The 15,749-nt window shown below is 41.0% G+C and overlaps 8 protein-coding genes across 8 annotated transcripts; 5 read left to right on the top strand and 3 right to left on the bottom strand.

Moving 5' to 3' along the window:
- Positions 1-3: 3 nt before the first annotated feature.
- Positions 4-2,363, bottom strand: BBOV_IV008690 (uncharacterized protein; the record flags this gene model as incomplete). The annotated part of the gene is made up of 1 exon (XM_001610741.2): positions 4-2,363. One exon carries the CDS (start codon positions 2,361-2,363, stop codon positions 27-29), a length of 2,337 nt encoding a protein of 778 aa, XP_001610791.1. The 3' UTR covers positions 4-26.
- Positions 2,364-2,395: 32 nt separating this feature from the next.
- Positions 2,396-2,943, bottom strand: BBOV_IV008700 (uncharacterized protein; the record flags this gene model as incomplete). The annotated part of the gene is made up of 2 exons (XM_001610742.2): positions 2,649-2,943; positions 2,396-2,613 (listed from the first exon to the last, which is right to left on the bottom strand). The coding sequence occupies exons 1-2, from the start codon at positions 2,755-2,757 to the stop codon at positions 2,396-2,398; spliced, it is 327 nt and encodes a 108-aa protein (XP_001610792.1). The 5' UTR covers positions 2,758-2,943.
- A 371-nt stretch (positions 2,944-3,314) lies between these two features.
- On the top strand, positions 3,315-3,796 carry BBOV_IV008710 (Cytochrome c oxidase assembly protein COX19 domain protein). The gene has a single exon (XM_001610743.2). The coding sequence runs from the start codon at positions 3,354-3,356 to the stop codon at positions 3,765-3,767; it is 414 nt and encodes a 137-aa protein (XP_001610793.1). The 5' UTR covers positions 3,315-3,353; the 3' UTR covers positions 3,768-3,796.
- BBOV_IV008720 (uncharacterized protein) lies at positions 3,764-6,687 on the top strand. Its single transcript, XM_051767442.1, has 6 exons — positions 3,764-4,013; positions 4,047-5,186; positions 5,220-5,378; positions 5,412-6,287; positions 6,321-6,479; positions 6,514-6,687. The coding sequence occupies exons 1-6, from the start codon at positions 3,822-3,824 to the stop codon at positions 6,637-6,639; spliced, it is 2,652 nt and encodes an 883-aa protein (XP_051623311.1). The 5' UTR covers positions 3,764-3,821; the 3' UTR covers positions 6,640-6,687.
- On the top strand, positions 6,680-7,977 carry BBOV_IV008730 (CwfJ C-terminus 1-like family protein). Its single transcript, XM_001610745.2, has 3 exons — positions 6,680-6,940; positions 6,974-7,202; positions 7,236-7,977. The coding sequence occupies exons 1-3, from the start codon at positions 6,726-6,728 to the stop codon at positions 7,923-7,925; spliced, it is 1,134 nt and encodes a 377-aa protein (XP_001610795.1). The 5' UTR covers positions 6,680-6,725; the 3' UTR covers positions 7,926-7,977.
- Positions 7,978-8,446: 469 nt separating this feature from the next.
- Positions 8,447-10,667, top strand: BBOV_IV008740 (Noc2p family protein). Its single transcript, XM_001610746.2, has 2 exons — positions 8,447-10,361; positions 10,396-10,667. The coding sequence occupies exons 1-2, from the start codon at positions 8,505-8,507 to the stop codon at positions 10,636-10,638; spliced, it is 2,100 nt and encodes a 699-aa protein (XP_001610796.1). The 5' UTR covers positions 8,447-8,504; the 3' UTR covers positions 10,639-10,667.
- A 121-nt stretch (positions 10,668-10,788) lies between these two features.
- Positions 10,789-14,159, bottom strand: BBOV_IV008750 (DNA polymerase B family protein). Its single transcript, XM_001610747.2, has 2 exons — positions 11,114-14,159; positions 10,789-11,027 (listed from the first exon to the last, which is right to left on the bottom strand). Exons 1-2 carry the CDS (start codon positions 14,099-14,101, stop codon positions 10,818-10,820), a joined length of 3,198 nt encoding a protein of 1,065 aa, XP_001610797.1. The 5' UTR covers positions 14,102-14,159; the 3' UTR covers positions 10,789-10,817.
- A 620-nt stretch (positions 14,160-14,779) lies between these two features.
- On the top strand, positions 14,780-15,709 carry BBOV_IV008760 (3' exoribonuclease family domain 1 protein). The gene is made up of 2 exons (XM_001610748.2): positions 14,780-14,977; positions 15,036-15,709. The coding sequence occupies exons 1-2, from the start codon at positions 14,819-14,821 to the stop codon at positions 15,678-15,680; spliced, it is 804 nt and encodes a 267-aa protein (XP_001610798.1). The 5' UTR covers positions 14,780-14,818; the 3' UTR covers positions 15,681-15,709.
- The last annotated feature ends 40 nt before the right edge of the window (positions 15,710-15,749 follow it).

Consider the following 15,749-nt stretch of genomic DNA (forward strand, 5'->3'; position numbering starts at 1 on the left):
CATGTCCACATTATCGTTGCTGGGTACTACAAGTTGACAAACTTATTGTATGCATTGCGGTCAACTTCATTAGATTTTATAAATGGTGCTTTTGCAAATACAGAATGTTGCACCTTAATACGCCAAGGCTCCACAGACGCTAGATAATGCTCCATATCTGGCTGTCTGTAGTGGAATGACTTGCGTATGTTATTTATGGAATCCGTATTAATGTAACAGTGATCCACGATGTTTGATGATTCCAGGTGCATTCCGTAATTAGGTGTTCTTCCACTTGAAGGTGTATCGCCAGTGTCGATTCTTGAAATATGCACCGTTTTAGATGCCATGTATCGTGAAAATTCAACATAACCTTTATGATGACTTGGTAGGAGAGCACCTTTTTTGATAGAGAACTCGGGATGCATTACAACATTAACAATATCACTGCAATCCTCTTCATCAGTTGTGTAACAACATTCATTGGCATAAATACCTATACAACGGCTTGTCTGGTTTGCAACAATTAATTTCGCCATGGCCACCCATAGTTTATACTCTCCATTTTCATCGAACAGCTGGACCCAGGGTCTATATATATGTTTAAGCTTCATTATACGTTTTAAATGGGTTATCAAAGGCAGCACCCACCAATCTAAATTATCGAATTCGCAACTGAACCTTTCATGGCTGATGTACTTGTCGGCGTCAATATACCACGGCGGTGGGTGTTTATCCGGGTTAAGCACACCCAAAAATAAATTAGATAAGTTTTGCCTATCGGCATCTGTGAAATGGCTTGAATAGCGGCGCCGTAGTGTCGTTATTAACTGCAGTGACCTGCTCAAGGCACCAGTGACACCTTGATATTTCCTTATAGCCCTAGATCCTGCATACTGCATTGCCAAAGCATCACCCATTGATTCAAACATAGCCTTAAAAAGTTCTAATAGTGGCTCCAAACTCTGGTTAAAATGAAATACATCATTTGACGGCGTTAAGTCTATTTCTTCATTTCGAAGTGCTAAACTAGTATCTTGTCGTTCACCATTATGTATTTGTACTCCAATTGAAGCTAATTGCGTTTGAAATACATGAAGCCCTAGTTGCATAGTTACTACACTTGTCCTGTCAAGACAGTCCAAACAACTCGTTCTTAACACGCCAGACTGCACGCTATGTATAGAGTCATATCGCAAATGGAATTGACCAACTTCTTTGTAGACATGTTCTATCAGTTCTGATATCATTTGAGATACATTACCGGTCTCCAAGGCACCTCTTATATCCTTGTGTAGATATAAAATACGCACCATTTCAGGGAGTTCCCTGTTTAACTCATCTATGACAGACTTATACTTCGAAGACAATAGCCCTTCATCAGATTCTTTGTCATCAGATAGCAAATTAAGCATAATTAAGGGTACTCCATATAATGCAACGAGTTCGGAAACATGCTTCCGTTGAGCTGTATAAGCTGGGTCACATTGAGGATACGTTAGAGGTGGTTTTTTCACAGTAGTCTTTGTAATTTCCTGGGCCCAAAATACAGGAGTTGAACCTCGAACCTGCACGAACGAGTATATTGAACCAGTGCACTCCTTGTCCTCTAGTATTTGCTCAGTCTCCACATCATTTGCCACGTGCCCAGATGCTGTAATACCTCGCTTACGATATCTAGTGCCTGCATAGAATCGCGAGCGTCTAGCTATGACATAGCCATTAATTAACCTTCCGGATAAGTTTATGGTAGTCTGCCCATAGTAGCCATGAATAACCCGCAAACATAGATACTCTAGTTCCTTTGTGAATATCAAACCAAATTTCTCTGCATGTATATAGTTGTACCTGAACTTTTGCGTAACCACTCCTGGATCCATATGCAACCATGGAGAATCGGCTTTTGAACAACTGAGGTAGGCATAATTTGATTGAAGGTTGTTGCACAAGTTGTATGAGTAGCTAAAATAGAAATTTGTGGATACATCGAACTGCATGAACATATTACAATAATACTGTTCCAATCTATTGGTAGATTCCGATCCATTGAATAGTGGTACCAGTTTCTTCGACCTTATGGTATATACATCATGTTCATAGTTTATACAGCCGCACAAGTCAGCTCCCGTTATTACTACTAAATATGCTCCTTGTAAAAATTGCACAACTCCAAAAACGCCATAACATTCGCATATCAGTTTTCCGATACCACTATAAGAATCTAGATTATTCGAATCAATATCAGTATTATTGCCTAACAGCTCAATTTCACACTTATAAACATTCTTGGTGAATCTAACTATCCTCCTTCGAGGTTCGAATACAATGACAGAGTCATTAGCATCATAAACGTAACCATGCTGAATTGCTCCACACGATAACATTGTTAAGAGTCATGACTAAATTGAATCATAAATCAAAGTTCGTCTTCAGGCATTTGGAATGATTCGTCCTCCTCTGCACCTCCAGTTAGTCCCATCATGGCCTTCCGTGCTGTAGGTGGGATGCAGTGACCGACACTCCGGAAACATTCGAAGTTGAGTATAGTGTCTGCTGTACAAAATCGGACTAACTGATCTATCGAGCAATCAATCAAAAAAGTTATAGCGCCTTTAAGCTTCTTCGCAGTTGCCCCTAAAAACATTTGACAAAAAATATGATTTACTTACCTGCATCAAATGGTTCCTCAGGTTGCGCCTGAGCTAATACGTTCCCGTATACGGCAAACAGTATCGTTAGACAGCAGACCAACTTTTTAAGCGGTCTTAGAAAATCCATTGCAATATATTTCAAAAATCCAGTGTTTGATTTAACGCTACTTAATGCGTATAGTCCTTGATAAACTGCGGATCGAAACTAGACAATGCTCCCGAGACGTCTATTGCGTCTAACAGAGTCCTATAGTAAAAAGTAAGCCTTTTATGATAAATTTAAAATTGCATTATAAACTACCACAGATATGTGTTAATAAACTTTTATTGAATAACCATGATGTGTACCGGTACTTGTACTGGAATCCCGACCTAATATTGTGCAACAATTCTCTGTGGTCTTTATAATGGATAAACTTAACACACAAAACATACAAAATGCTTTAAAATTTAGTTATAGGTATTATGATGTGCAAATTACTATTTTTGACAATCTTGAATCATTACTTATTTTTACATTCCGACACATAACTTCTACATGATATTACGAACGTTACGTTATTTATGTCCAAGAGATAATTATTGAATTTATCACGATCAGTCATCTTTTCTTGTGATATATTGGTTATCGACAATGATGACTCCCCTTAAATGAGATGCGTAATAAATCCTTTATGTATTAACTAGATATTGCGAGGTTCTATGATCTAGCTTTCAGGATTAATGTCTGCAAGTCATGTACCTCGTCTTACAGCTATTCCCCCTGATCGTGGTTCATTTCCTTTGGACCACGAAGGTTTATGCAAGGACGTTAGTGAACGTTACTTGCGTTGTGTGAAGCAACTTAGGGGTAACGCTTTTGACTGCCGTTCTCTTGCTGCCGAGTATATGAAATGCCGTATAGAGAACAATCTATTGGTTGAAGAACCTTTATCTAATTTTGGTTTCCGTGAGAAGGATATACAACCTTGTCATCAGGAATCTGTTGTGAACACTGCTGTTAGAGGTAACGACTTGATTCCACAGCGTGAAAGTCGTAAAGAAGCTCAGGGATTCATTGCTGGAGAGGCTGTTGTTGACAATTATGCTCGTAATCAATCTGCATTGTCCCGGTTTTTATCAAAGTTCCTGAGTTGAATAAATAGATCCCGTTGGGTGCCAATATAGCTTATCTTACAAAAGCGCATCAAAATGGCACATCCTAGCGATCCTCCATATGATGACCAATGGGAAACTTGGGACTCCTATACTCGATTTAATGTATCCCTTTGTCCGAGTATCAGGCATTTGATATACAGGTTACATACAGCTTCCAACCATAAGTTAAAATTTGCGTTGTCTATGCACATACGTACGTTTGAAGATGACTTGATAGGTTCTGAGGTAGGTTCACATATTAATAGACAAAACTTGCAGCAACTCCGCAACCGGGCCATTATGGCTTTGGAACCTGAATTCCTCGCGCTGCTGCTTAGATCGTCGACAGCCATTGGGAGTTATGGATTGCTAATCATTAAATGTTTGCTTAAAGACACAAGTTCAGCTAGGCACTTGTCTTCACTAGTGCCATACATTGTTGAATTCCTTTCATACCAATTAGAAACCAGTGACTATGACGCTACAACGAATGCAGTTATCAACAAAGTGCACATAACACCGCAGGTATTCAAAACAAAGGTTGTCTCAGATTGCGTCTGCCTTCTGCAATGTTTTAATGAGCTCCTAGGGCCCAGTATGATGAACATTACTATTGACCCAGTGGAGCTCTACGAATCAGTTGATGACCTGTCTAAGGACTTGTTTGACATGTTCTCTGATGTGGAGGGATCTATATCTACCTCTGGCAGGTGCCGCTTATGCCACTTGGAAGAGCTTCGCGAATTTAAGGAGGCATCGATGCTATGCGATGAACAGGAGCGCGATATTGATGCTTTAGCCGTGGCACATTTAGAGGAAATAGATATATCTATAGACTCCGCAGGACCTAGTGAGCTACCCGACCAGCTGATTCGATGCGGAGAGTCCATTTTATCGCTATTACCCCAAGTCAACGACACTGAACATGTAACGGAACGGAACTCCTTGTATATAAATTCCCTTAGAAACATTTTAATACTGATTCCTATGGAATACCAAGATACCTTGGTAGCCAAATGCCTTGACTCGAAAAACTTTGACGTCCTTTTGATGCTTATTGATATTTGTATGGGTACTGACTCCATTAGCCCAGGAAACCGAAGGAATATATGCTCTAAAGCGGCACGCCTTCTGGAACTGAAATTGGAAAAGTATCTAAATAATCGATTAATAACGTTTGTGACATACATGTTGGAAACTGATGGCTTATCTGCACTATGTCCCGAGGGATACACTGATACTGACCTCGTCAAGCAACTTTGTTCCATAGTACGTCGTGCTGAAATCGAGATCCACATTGGTATATACGACGTCTGCAGGCAAACAGACGCTAACACTGACTTCAGTGCATCATTTCAATTACTCGAGGCGTTGTTGGTGCGAGTTGCGGAAAGCGAATCGATGTTACCTTCATGTCACGTAGGTTACTAACATATATGTAACAATATTCAGGACCTATTCACGTGTACCCACCGTATAGCTGGTATAGTATTCGACTTTTTCGAGGATGTGGCATCTAAAAATGTGCCCTGTTATCCTGAGTTGATAACGTGTTGTTACCGATTCATTGGCTGCTGGATGACCCTGGAGCCCATGCATCTGTCTTCAACGGTACGTTATATTATATATAATCACATTCCGTAGTATCGCAAGAAATTACCCAAAATACTTTCAGTCATCACATGCCGCGATTTCGCATGGTTGCTGCCATCATTGGAGTTTATAGATTCTATAGAGCTTGACTCTATCGACGGCTTGTTCTACATGTACTTAGGCACGATGTATATATGTTTCCAAGGAAATGAAGCAGAAACTAGTGAAAGTCAGCTGTCGAGTAGCAGTGCGATATCAATGTGCCACAACTTGGTCCAACAGATGTTCCTAGAAAGTTCACTGGATCCTGCGAAACTTTTCGCTTCATTAGGCAACAAAGGAGACTACAAAATGGCATATAAATTTGCGAATAGCGCTATAATTCTGTTTATGTATAGCCATATTATTGACAAAGGCAATGTCCATTTTAGTCCACGACTACCTCTGGATTTATGCCTTCCTTTACCTGCTGAGTTGAGTGGTTCAACAGCCGGCAAGTCAGGTGCTAAAGACGCCATGTCATTCCTTCAATCGTATTTTATCGCGGAATGCTATAGACTGCTCCCAGAGCTGGATAGTAGTGTTTCAATGATGATCAGAAAGTTGTCAGGATCATCTGATCAACCTGCAAGTGATACATCGCAAAAGGAAGATCCCAAGTCAGTGCATCCTGAAGCTGACTCTAATGACCAATCGCAACAAGATTCTAGAACTGGTGAACCATCTCTACCACTGTGTCAAAAGGATATCATTATTCAGCTACAGAAAGCTATTGAAGCTTCTCTAAGTGACAGGAATACACTATGCAATGACTGGTCCATGGAGCTATCTGATTGTACCTTGGCAGTGGCATCAGTATGCTTATGTCGACTACACCAATCCGATGTGCGTGATCTTATGGACGCATCTGTATCATTCATATTAATGGTAGGTTAAGATATATAGGGATATATTGATTAGGAGTCTGTGGCTGCTACGTTTGCCTATCTGAGCTGCATGAGTACCGGCTCCCTAAAAGGCGACGATTGCATTACTTGGTACCGATCAGCGTTGGTCTGCACTATTCTTATACAGCGGCAACCCATGTTTATCAACATAATCGCCTTCGTTTGTAGAAAGGTATGTCATAGGTTATATAATATATTGTGTACAGATTAAGCTCACATCGATAGGGTTATCAACAGATACATCGCACGACCTCGTTATGAATGGTTGGATTTCTAGTGACTGTGCTTCAGCTGGAGATTTCATGTCTACCCTGGTATCTGCCATACGCTGATGTGTTAACACACTGCCTTGGGTTGTAGTTATTTTGAACTATCACTCCTATAGTTTTAAATTTACACATTCATTTAAATATTAGTCATGGTTAAGGAATTGCAATCGGTTTCCAGTGGCGGTGACCCTGGCCCGTCAACAGTCACTGAGATTCCGGATCCTAATGCAGGATGCATCGTTAGGGTCCACAACATACCATCGCAGATCGATGAGGACTCCTTGAAGGAGGTTATGGGCCATTTTGGCAAGGTGAAGCGTTGTGAAGTTGTACCAGGAATCGGCCAGCATTCACCATGCGAAGCGTAAGTCATATATAAACGGGACATATTTACCAGATACGTGATGTTCAAGTTGCCTAGTCAGGCGCAGCAGGCATTGAAAGCTGATGAGAAGCTAGAGTGTGGAGGCTGTACTTTGAAAATATCACCATGGAATTCAGAGTGGCCTAGTGACACCGTGATCAGCAAGAAGCGCAGCCTTGACAACGTCAACTCTGATGCGTGTTGGTTTTGTTTAAGTAACGTAGCCTGTGAAAACCACATGGTTGCATTTGTATCGGACGAGGTACGTCATTGTGTTCAGTTCTATATGCCACAGAGTTATATCGCAATCGCAAAGGGGCCTCTCCACCCCCTGCACAGCTTGGTAACACCAATTTATCACTATCCTAATGCCGCATGTGCTCCACCTAATGTTTTAAAGGACATTCAACGGATGCTGGACTGTCTATTTGATTTGTGTCTTAAAAATGGTATGGGAGCTATTGCCTTCGAGCGATACATGCCTATGCACAACCCGAATGCTATGCATACGCAGATACATGTTGTACCTGTATCATTAGATCGTGCCATGGATGCATTTGGATTCGTTAATGGCTCTGAGCATTTTGCCGGTTCACGCGTGGAGGTATTATCGGATGAATTCCCAACATCCATAGAGTCCCTACAAGGACGCCTTGACAGTATACAAAGGTCTTACTTTTACCTGCAGGTACTTGGGAAAACTCCTGGAGGCACCGGTTTTGTACACTCTCATTGCCTCTGGACACTTGGACATCGTGGTGGTGGACGGCGAATTCCCATTACGTTTGGTAGGGAATTGGTACTTTATTTATTACCGGATACTGCATGGGATTCAGTACCATGCTCGAAGCTAGGAGGTCATTCCATTGCGTCATCGTGGAAGCAATATGCTATAGACTGGCGTAATTGTGTAACCAATAAAGATTCCGAGACCACCCTTTCACAGAGTCTATCAAAATCGCTAATAACATTAGATATTAAATAATGCGATGGATATGTGAATGTTAGTAACTAGTGATATAGACCCATAATGCCTCTGCGTGAACCGGTTTAAATAATATCGTTGCAATGCAGCAAAAATGTGATATATCACATTCATTAATACTCACAGGATAGACCCTAGTAGACTTATTGGCATATTAGTATAAGATTAACTACACTTCTCTATAATCACATTGAATCTGAAAAACACACTACCGTAAAATGTCTAAAAAAATTAATTGTCACTGAAAAGTCATTTATTCAGCAGATAGATTACTACACAGCGGAGTATGTAATACATATCCCGGTTGTACAAAGGTATACCATGACGAACGTAGTGTCTAACGTTGCACATTATCTAAAACCATAAACAAAAGGCATCTTAATTAGTTAATCACTCATCTATAGTCTAATTTTAGCAATAGGTGTATGTTTTGTCCGATTGTTTATAACGAATCCTGGACTTGAGCCACCCTGGGGGTAGGGGAATCATAATGTGTTCAACCAGATAAAAAGCGTTCTATTCAATTAATAAACATTTTAGTACATTAACCATTAAGGTGTTTGTTTTTCACCAGACTTCATGGATACCAATATATTGATAAGTGGTAAACGCCGCAAGGCACGCGGTACAGTCGCTCGCAGGGGAAAGAAACATTGCGCAACAGATAAGAGAAAACAAAAAGAGCCTAAATTGAAGAACGATAAAAAAGTACCGGATGATTCGGACAATGATTCCATATCGGCTGCTAGCGAAAGCGATGGCATTGTTGAAGGAAGCGACGCATCTGATATCTCCGATTACTCATCGGATTCCAATATCTCAGATTATGATATAGACGATATTAGCGATGACGATGACGACGAGGACACTGATGATTTGGAGTTCAATGATGAGGAAATGTCTGATTATGATATCGAGGATGAAGTAGAAGATAAATGCAAGGTGATATCTGCTGAAATGGCAGATACCATACTAGAGAACAGCAAACAAATGAACGAATCGGACATAAAGAGGCTAGTGAAAGTGTACTGTTCAATAATTCGCCGTGAAGCGCTTAAACATGCTCCTGAGGAAGGACCTAAAGAAAAAACTGCTGATAAGAAGAAAAAGGATGATGCACAACGACACAATCGCAAATCATTTAGTAGCCGCAGTATGTTTAGTAACCTTCACAAAATGGTTAACAAATATCATGCGGAAAACCATGATGTTTACAGCTATATTATCATGCAGTCCCAGGACTTAATGGCGCAGTATCTAGCAAGTCATGAACTGTCATTTAAAAACAAAGAAATAGCTGATGTAGCCCTGCTGTTCAGGCAGTTTCTTTCGGCTAGCCTTCTTCAACTCGGTATCAGTGATAACGACGTTGATATTACAAAATCAATTCTCGGCATGATATGCAATCATAAGATCATGCCATGGATAGCATGTCTCAAATATCTTCAAAAGGCGTTGGTAAAGGTCACATCATCATTATTGACCTACCACAAAGAGAGTGTGATACGTGTGCTATCTTTACAGGTACTAATACGTTACTTGGAATCTGTAAAGGAATCCAATTTCCACAAAATCCAAATATATCATAGTGCTGGTGCTATATTGAAAGTCGAACGCCTATCATCGCAGGAGGCCAAAAAGTTCTGCAGCGATAGCTTGCATTTCCTTATGACCCGTTGTTACAGAACATTAGTTTCAGCTGGCTGCGTGGAGAGGAACCTGAAGAACTTTACGTTATTCAAAATGAGCCAAAACTGTGTGGCAGAGCTGTTTAGCCATGCCCCGGAAGCAGCCATTTACATATTTGCTTTTAAGAGCATACGTGACCTTGCTATAAACGTACGTAGAGAGTGGATGGCACTAAACGATCGCAAAAAAAGGGATAAGAAAACACCTAAAAAAAGTGAAAGCCATGGTATGGTGTTACCCGTTTATTCCTGGGGGTTTGTTGATGCTATAAACCTGTGGGTATCGACCTTGGCACGATGCAAGAAACATTTGATACCGTTGTCATATCCCCTGGTGACGGTAATATTGGGTGCAATTAAGATTAGGCTGCCTCATATCGCCTACATGCCGTATATACTGCATATGATAACCGCTTTGAACCAACTCTCTGACGGTATCCAGAGGTTTATACCGCTATGCTCTATTTTGTTCAATTTATTGGAGCAGCTAAAGAACCACGATGTGGCTAAACTAAAACGTCGTGAAGCTAGGGAATCTAAAAAAATGCTTGATAATGCCAATGATTTGATGGTAATGCTGAAGTTTAGTAAGAAGCAACTCCACGCGAGTGATACCTATAAAGTACTTTACCGCCATGTTGGCCTAGTGCTTACGGACCACATTGGTTTATTATCATTACATCCCAGTTTCCCTGAGTTCACGATACCGGTGGTAGCTTTCCTACAGAAATACGTCAAGAGTAATAGGGTAATGTTTATTTCAGTATGTTCATTATATATAGGTCGACCATGCATTCCGAAGTCAGTGTTCTAAGCTAGTTTCTATGATTGATCAATCCGCTACTGTAATTCGTGAAAAGCGGGAGAAGATCGATCTGGAAAAACGTCAGTCTATGAATCTAAAGGTGTTTGAATCGGAATCGAAGCAGATACCGATATACTGCTACAGGATGGAGCAGTTGCTGAGGTACCAGCAGATTAACAAGGAGAAGGTAGAAGGCACACTGTTGGCAGCAAAGTTGTAATCCTAGAACATGAGGTAACATTGGCTGGAGTACTTCCCTATGAAATAACAGGAAGCAATGCTGCCGTATTATTAAACTGAATTACTAATAATGTTTGATAACGTGATTCACTAGGTATATAAAGCTCTATACTGCCTAGCAGAACAAACACCTAATCAGCACAACGCAGCCAAATTAAATTAAGTGTACTCCAAGTGCAACGACTGATACGTAGCCTCCATGGAAGTGAGTACTTTACCAGTACGTACACGTTTGTAGAAAATTGGGCAATCGCGGTTGTCGCAAATGACCTCGTTGTGCAAACTACCCTGGCAACGCTGGCATTGTGACCAAAGGTCAAAATAGTCCGCTTCTTTCTGGCGCCGCTCCTCCAGTTTCTGCAGCATTACCTACAAAGCGTTATTAAATGGGACTAGAAATTGAGAAGTGAATACTTATCAACAATGTCAAAGTAATGACTATTATGTAAACGTACCTGCTGGCGTTTTTCAAGGTTGCAGTGGTCACAAAATGGAGGCACCTTAATAACGGTTTTACAACCAAGACAACGTTCAACCTTTTTCATGAACATTGAAAGAGCACCTTCGCTTGATGACGTAAGTGTAACGAAGCGAGTGTGCTCACCGCTGAATAGTGACTCTGGATTAGGCATAATTACCTCAAATATACGCATTAGTGTTGACTTGATGGCGTCCAGATAGTGCTGGGTGTCGACTGGTATGTTGTTTTCTACAACATAAAGCGGCTCCTCCGCACGATCGAATTGTGGTTGATTTTTAGTACCCTTCACTATAAGGTAACTCACACGGTCGCCGACAGAAGGTGCTTTGCCAGGGTCACGTTGACGTAGCTTCTTTGCTAATTCAACATGTGGCAAGCGGGCGTCGTAGTCTACTTTACCTAGTGATTTGGTTACAACCAAAAGGCTGATATCAATCTCGTTACGTAGTAGCTGGCTGATCCTGGATTTAACAAACTCGATGGCGCCATTAAGGTCAAGGTCTACCAATAACATATGCAGGATACGCTCCATCATCTGCTGAACTAACAAACAGAAGTCACGACGAACAGTCTCGATACCCTTGCAATCAATCTTATCGTATTTGTCAGCCTTGGTGTAGTACAACCCAGCATACCGCTTCTTGGCCAATAGAAGTAAAGGTAGATATACCTTCTCAAATAAAAGTGTAATAGGCTTGATGGCCTGGTTAGTTATCATAGCAGCTGCCTGAACCCCAAGCTCTATGGCACGCGAAATATCCTTAGTACCAAAATTTATCATAACGGAATCAGTGTCACCATAAACGACACTCGCATCAGTGTCGTAGCCATTGGCCTTAGTAAAGTGACTTTCAATCTTTTCCTTAGTATCTACGATCATGTACCTACCGAATGACGTAATCGCGGTAGCTACTTCTACACAAGGTAAAAAACCAGAAGTGGATGCACCTGTGTAACCGTAGACCGAGTTAGTAGTAATCTTCAGGGCTAGCTGTCTACCGTCAAGCACACTACGCAGCATAGGATCGGTGCAAACCTTCATCTCCTCCTTGGCCTTTTTACGAGCCTCTATCAAACGCTCAACGATCAACGGTAGCATGCCCTTTCGCACATGAGCTTTGATGAAATATAATCCTGGGTGTCCTGGTACTGTAGTGAGGTCCTCAGCAGGGTATTTGCTGGCGTCAGCAGGTGGTACTAACGTAGAGTAACACAGGTTATGCGCAATCATGATGGAGGGATATAGCGATTGAAAATCTAAAACTGCGATAGCGTTGCGATGGTAACCCTTCTTAGGCTCCAACACAGTGGCACCCTCATAGGATGCCTCTGAATTGGCAGCACGTTGCGCAGCGTTCACAGAAGGAACTGCATAACCCATGAGCTTGCACTGCCTGTAAATCTGCATAGTAACACGGATCTGCTGACCACGGCTGATAAGCATTTTAATAGGTGTAGATGTAACACGAGCCATTTCTACGTAGTTGAACAGTAGCAGTAACTTGTCGATCAAGAGCAGCGGAAGGACTGAATCCTTCAAGCAGTAGCTGGCTATACGACGACGGTCAGCAGCAGAACCGAGTTGCAGCTTCGACATTGTAGAGTGATGCACGTCTTCCTTTTGCTGCTTCAAAAATTCGAATGAAACATAGTTCAACGTGTAGGATTTTAACTTGTGATCACGACGTACTAAGTCATATACATCAAATAGAATGCGGCCTTCGATGTTAATCTCCTTGTTTTCAAATGTACCCATTGTGTTGTTCGAAGATATGATATCGCGGACACTGCTTTTACTACGCGTTATACGCGGTAGCTGTGTGAATTCGGGAAGCTTTAAAGCATTAGCACGGTTTATCAGGTAGGGTATATCGAAGTTAATAATATTGTACCCTGTAAGAAAGTCCGGATCAACGGCAATAAAAAATTGTTTCCAGGCCATCAATAAAGCTGCTTCATTCGCAAAAGATAATACGTGGGCACCATGGAGGTTGTCACAGGTGTCCAATGTAAAAACAAACTTTTGAGCTGAGTCGAGGCTATCTCCGTGGGTATGTAGTACCGATGCTATTTGGATAACCGGGTCGTTATTGGCATTGGGGAAACCTGGACCAGTAAACTTAACACATTCTATATCAAACGACAGCGTACGAATAGGACCGATGGACTGCCATTCTCCCTCTATTGGCATGGGATCCAAGTCCTTATAATCCATAGACACTTCAATACTGCAGTGACTAGTCTTGTCCGCCACGATGCTATACGTGCCCTTAGGTAAACGAATCCAACAGCCACCGGTAATCTCGCCATCCAGTAAAAAACGTAAAACATATGGAATGTTGGCTTCACATACCTGACGTGGAAATGGGATACGGGTTGAATTGTCCCCGTCTAGAACAGGTAAACTTATCCCGGACTCTATGAAGGAACGTAAAGAAGAGACCATTCTTGGGAGTGTGGTTATCACCTTCAAGTAGTCACACTTTGCATTAGGTTTGTACAGCATTAGTGGAGTAATTTGGACTATGTCTATATCAATCACATAACGGCACGTCTTCTTGAATGGAGGTAACTCCATCAAGTGTTTATTGAAAAAATCAATCAAGAGAGGAATGTGCTCTTTCTTGAAATTAACAGGTTTCTCCACGTAAAAGTATGACATGAAGTTATGCACATTCACCAATACACTGTGACTTTCCCTGGTCACACCGTATAAACGAATTATTGGAAGCTCTACCATTCTTGATACATTGTTTGTATTATTCGAGGATGGCAACGGCTCATCACCAACTTTTTCATAGTGACTTGTGTAGTCCGCATCCGTCTGAAACATGACAATATCCTCTAACTGTGTTGTGTCCAAAGTTGGACGACAGCATCGTCGAAACAATTCGCCATAGTCGATCCCATTCAAGGTATAAGTGTCCGTAACGGGCTCCTGCAACTGGGTTTCTGCCACCATGGTCGCTGAAGAGGGGTTGATGTATTTAAAACCTTTGCATTTAATCGTTGCTTAAAAAAAGAAATGCACTTCAGAGTAGCCTACAAAGGAACTAAACAGGATAATAGATGTGATACATTGAGACTAGATATGTCGTTGAAACAGACTAACTTTGAACATGGATGTTCTTGGAAGACAATTACATTCCTAAGCTTCTTTGTTCCAGAACTCCAAAATGCTTAATGACTCCAAATAACAATGTGGCTTAGTTCAGAACGATGAATAAACGATTGACAAAATGTATATTCCAATGCTAAACAAGGTTAATACCAAGTGTGCTCGGAATGATGTTCAAATTAGACAAGTATAGTAATCCTGGATAAAAAGTCTAGAAACATATGCAGTGATACATAACTGCTATGAAATATGTCCATTAAATTGTATGCAGGAATATGCTTCATTCGTTTGATATTATATGGTCCTACATAACTAATAACCATGTACTCACTAAAGTAATAACACATATGTATGTGTGATGAGTAAAAGATATTTATAAGCTTAAATAAATGTTTAATAAGTTATAAAGGAACGAATGATTGGCATCAACCGTTTTACAGCCTCTTTGTGGTGTGTCATGGAATCCATAGACTGTTGTAACCTAGTGTGTAGATCTGTATTCATAATACACCAATTATAAATTCCTATCGTTAGCTATATATTAAATGATATTATTACGATATGGATTTTATTAGGAATGCCCTTGCGGCTAATTGTCGACTGGACGGAAGGAGACTTGATGATAACCCAAAGATTCTCATAGAACCAAATGTTAGTACTGGAGCTCATGGCAGCGCCAAGGTTATCCTGGATGATACCGTTGTTATAACCACCATAATGGTAAGTTGTCATTTTTTTTAATTCCATCGATTATGTTTATTTCGTAACTGTCATTCAGTTCCACGTAACATCGCCGAATACAAATTCACCGGAAGAGGGAAATGTAGAAATTACACTAGGATCCCCCTTTACACTGGAAGATTCAGATATATCGCAAAAAAGAGATGAAAGAATGGCGCATATTTTGGAAATGCTGCAGTTTCACAAGCAATTATTTAATCGCAAACTATTGTGCATACTATCGGGGCAATATGTATGGACAATGAGAATTCATACTACCGTGCTGCAAAGAGGAGGTGGAGTCATGGATGCCGTAAGCGTTGCAGTTATATGTGCCATGCTAACTGTATCCGTGCCCAATATAAGAGGTGTTATTAAAGATGAACTGGAGTCATCACGCACAGCAACAAATGTAAGGCTGAGGACAATGGAGGGATATAATACTGACATTGAAAAGCTAGCCAGAGAGATACCTGTACTGGTAACTGTAGCACGCATAGGTGAATCGCATGTATGGTCAGTGAATCAGGAGGAAGCAGCTTGTGCCGATGGATTCCTGACAGTTGCCGTATTTCCCAATGGAAACTGTGCAGGCATAAGGGCTGTAGGTGCTTCATTCCCCCTGTCAGTAATGCCATCACTTATAGCCAAAGCGCGTACAATAGGACTGTATCAGCACCAACAGATCACCACAGCATTGTAATATCTTTGATGTACTATTGTGAAATGTTAACTTAGTTAAGGATTCTACATACCTAAATAGTGTAGTATG

Source organism: Babesia bovis, assembly GCF_000165395.2.
Source record: "Babesia bovis T2Bo chromosome 4 map unlocalized Chr4_1, whole genome shotgun sequence".
NCBI lineage: Eukaryota > Apicomplexa > Aconoidasida > Piroplasmida > Babesiidae > Babesia > Babesia bovis.

Bases quoted from the DNA above. Each gene is read 5' to 3' on its own strand.
- BBOV_IV008750 (XM_001610747.2), bottom strand. From the start codon at position 14,101: ATGGTGGCAGAAACCCAGTTGCAGGAGCCCGTTACGGACACTTATACC. The intron at 11,028-11,113 runs GTACGTTTACAT...AACGCTTTGTAG, and splicing joins ACCTTGAAAAACGCCAGCAG to GTAATGCTGCAGAAACTGGA.
- BBOV_IV008740 (XM_001610746.2), top strand. From the start codon at position 8,505: ATGGATACCAATATATTGATAAGTGGTAAACGCCGCAAGGCACGCGGT. The intron at 10,362-10,395 runs GTAATGTTTATT...CATTATATATAG, and splicing joins AATACGTCAAGAGTAATAGG to GTCGACCATGCATTCCGAAG.
- BBOV_IV008720 (XM_051767442.1), top strand. From the start codon at position 3,822: ATGGCACATCCTAGCGATCCTCCATATGATGACCAATGGGAAACTTGG. The intron at 4,014-4,046 runs GTAGGTTCACAT...CAAAACTTGCAG, and splicing joins ATGACTTGATAGGTTCTGAG to CAACTCCGCAACCGGGCCAT. The intron at 5,187-5,219 runs GTAGGTTACTAA...AACAATATTCAG, and splicing joins CGATGTTACCTTCATGTCAC to GACCTATTCACGTGTACCCA.
- BBOV_IV008730 (XM_001610745.2), top strand. From the start codon at position 6,726: ATGGTTAAGGAATTGCAATCGGTTTCCAGTGGCGGTGACCCTGGCCCG. The intron at 6,941-6,973 runs GTAAGTCATATA...CATATTTACCAG, and splicing joins CAGCATTCACCATGCGAAGC to ATACGTGATGTTCAAGTTGC. The intron at 7,203-7,235 runs GTACGTCATTGT...TATATGCCACAG, and splicing joins TTGCATTTGTATCGGACGAG to AGTTATATCGCAATCGCAAA.
- BBOV_IV008710 (XM_001610743.2), top strand. From the start codon at position 3,354: ATGTCTGCAAGTCATGTACCTCGTCTTACAGCTATTCCCCCTGATCGT.
- BBOV_IV008760 (XM_001610748.2), top strand. From the start codon at position 14,819: ATGGATTTTATTAGGAATGCCCTTGCGGCTAATTGTCGACTGGACGGA. The intron at 14,978-15,035 runs GTAAGTTGTCAT...ACTGTCATTCAG, and splicing joins TTGTTATAACCACCATAATG to TTCCACGTAACATCGCCGAA.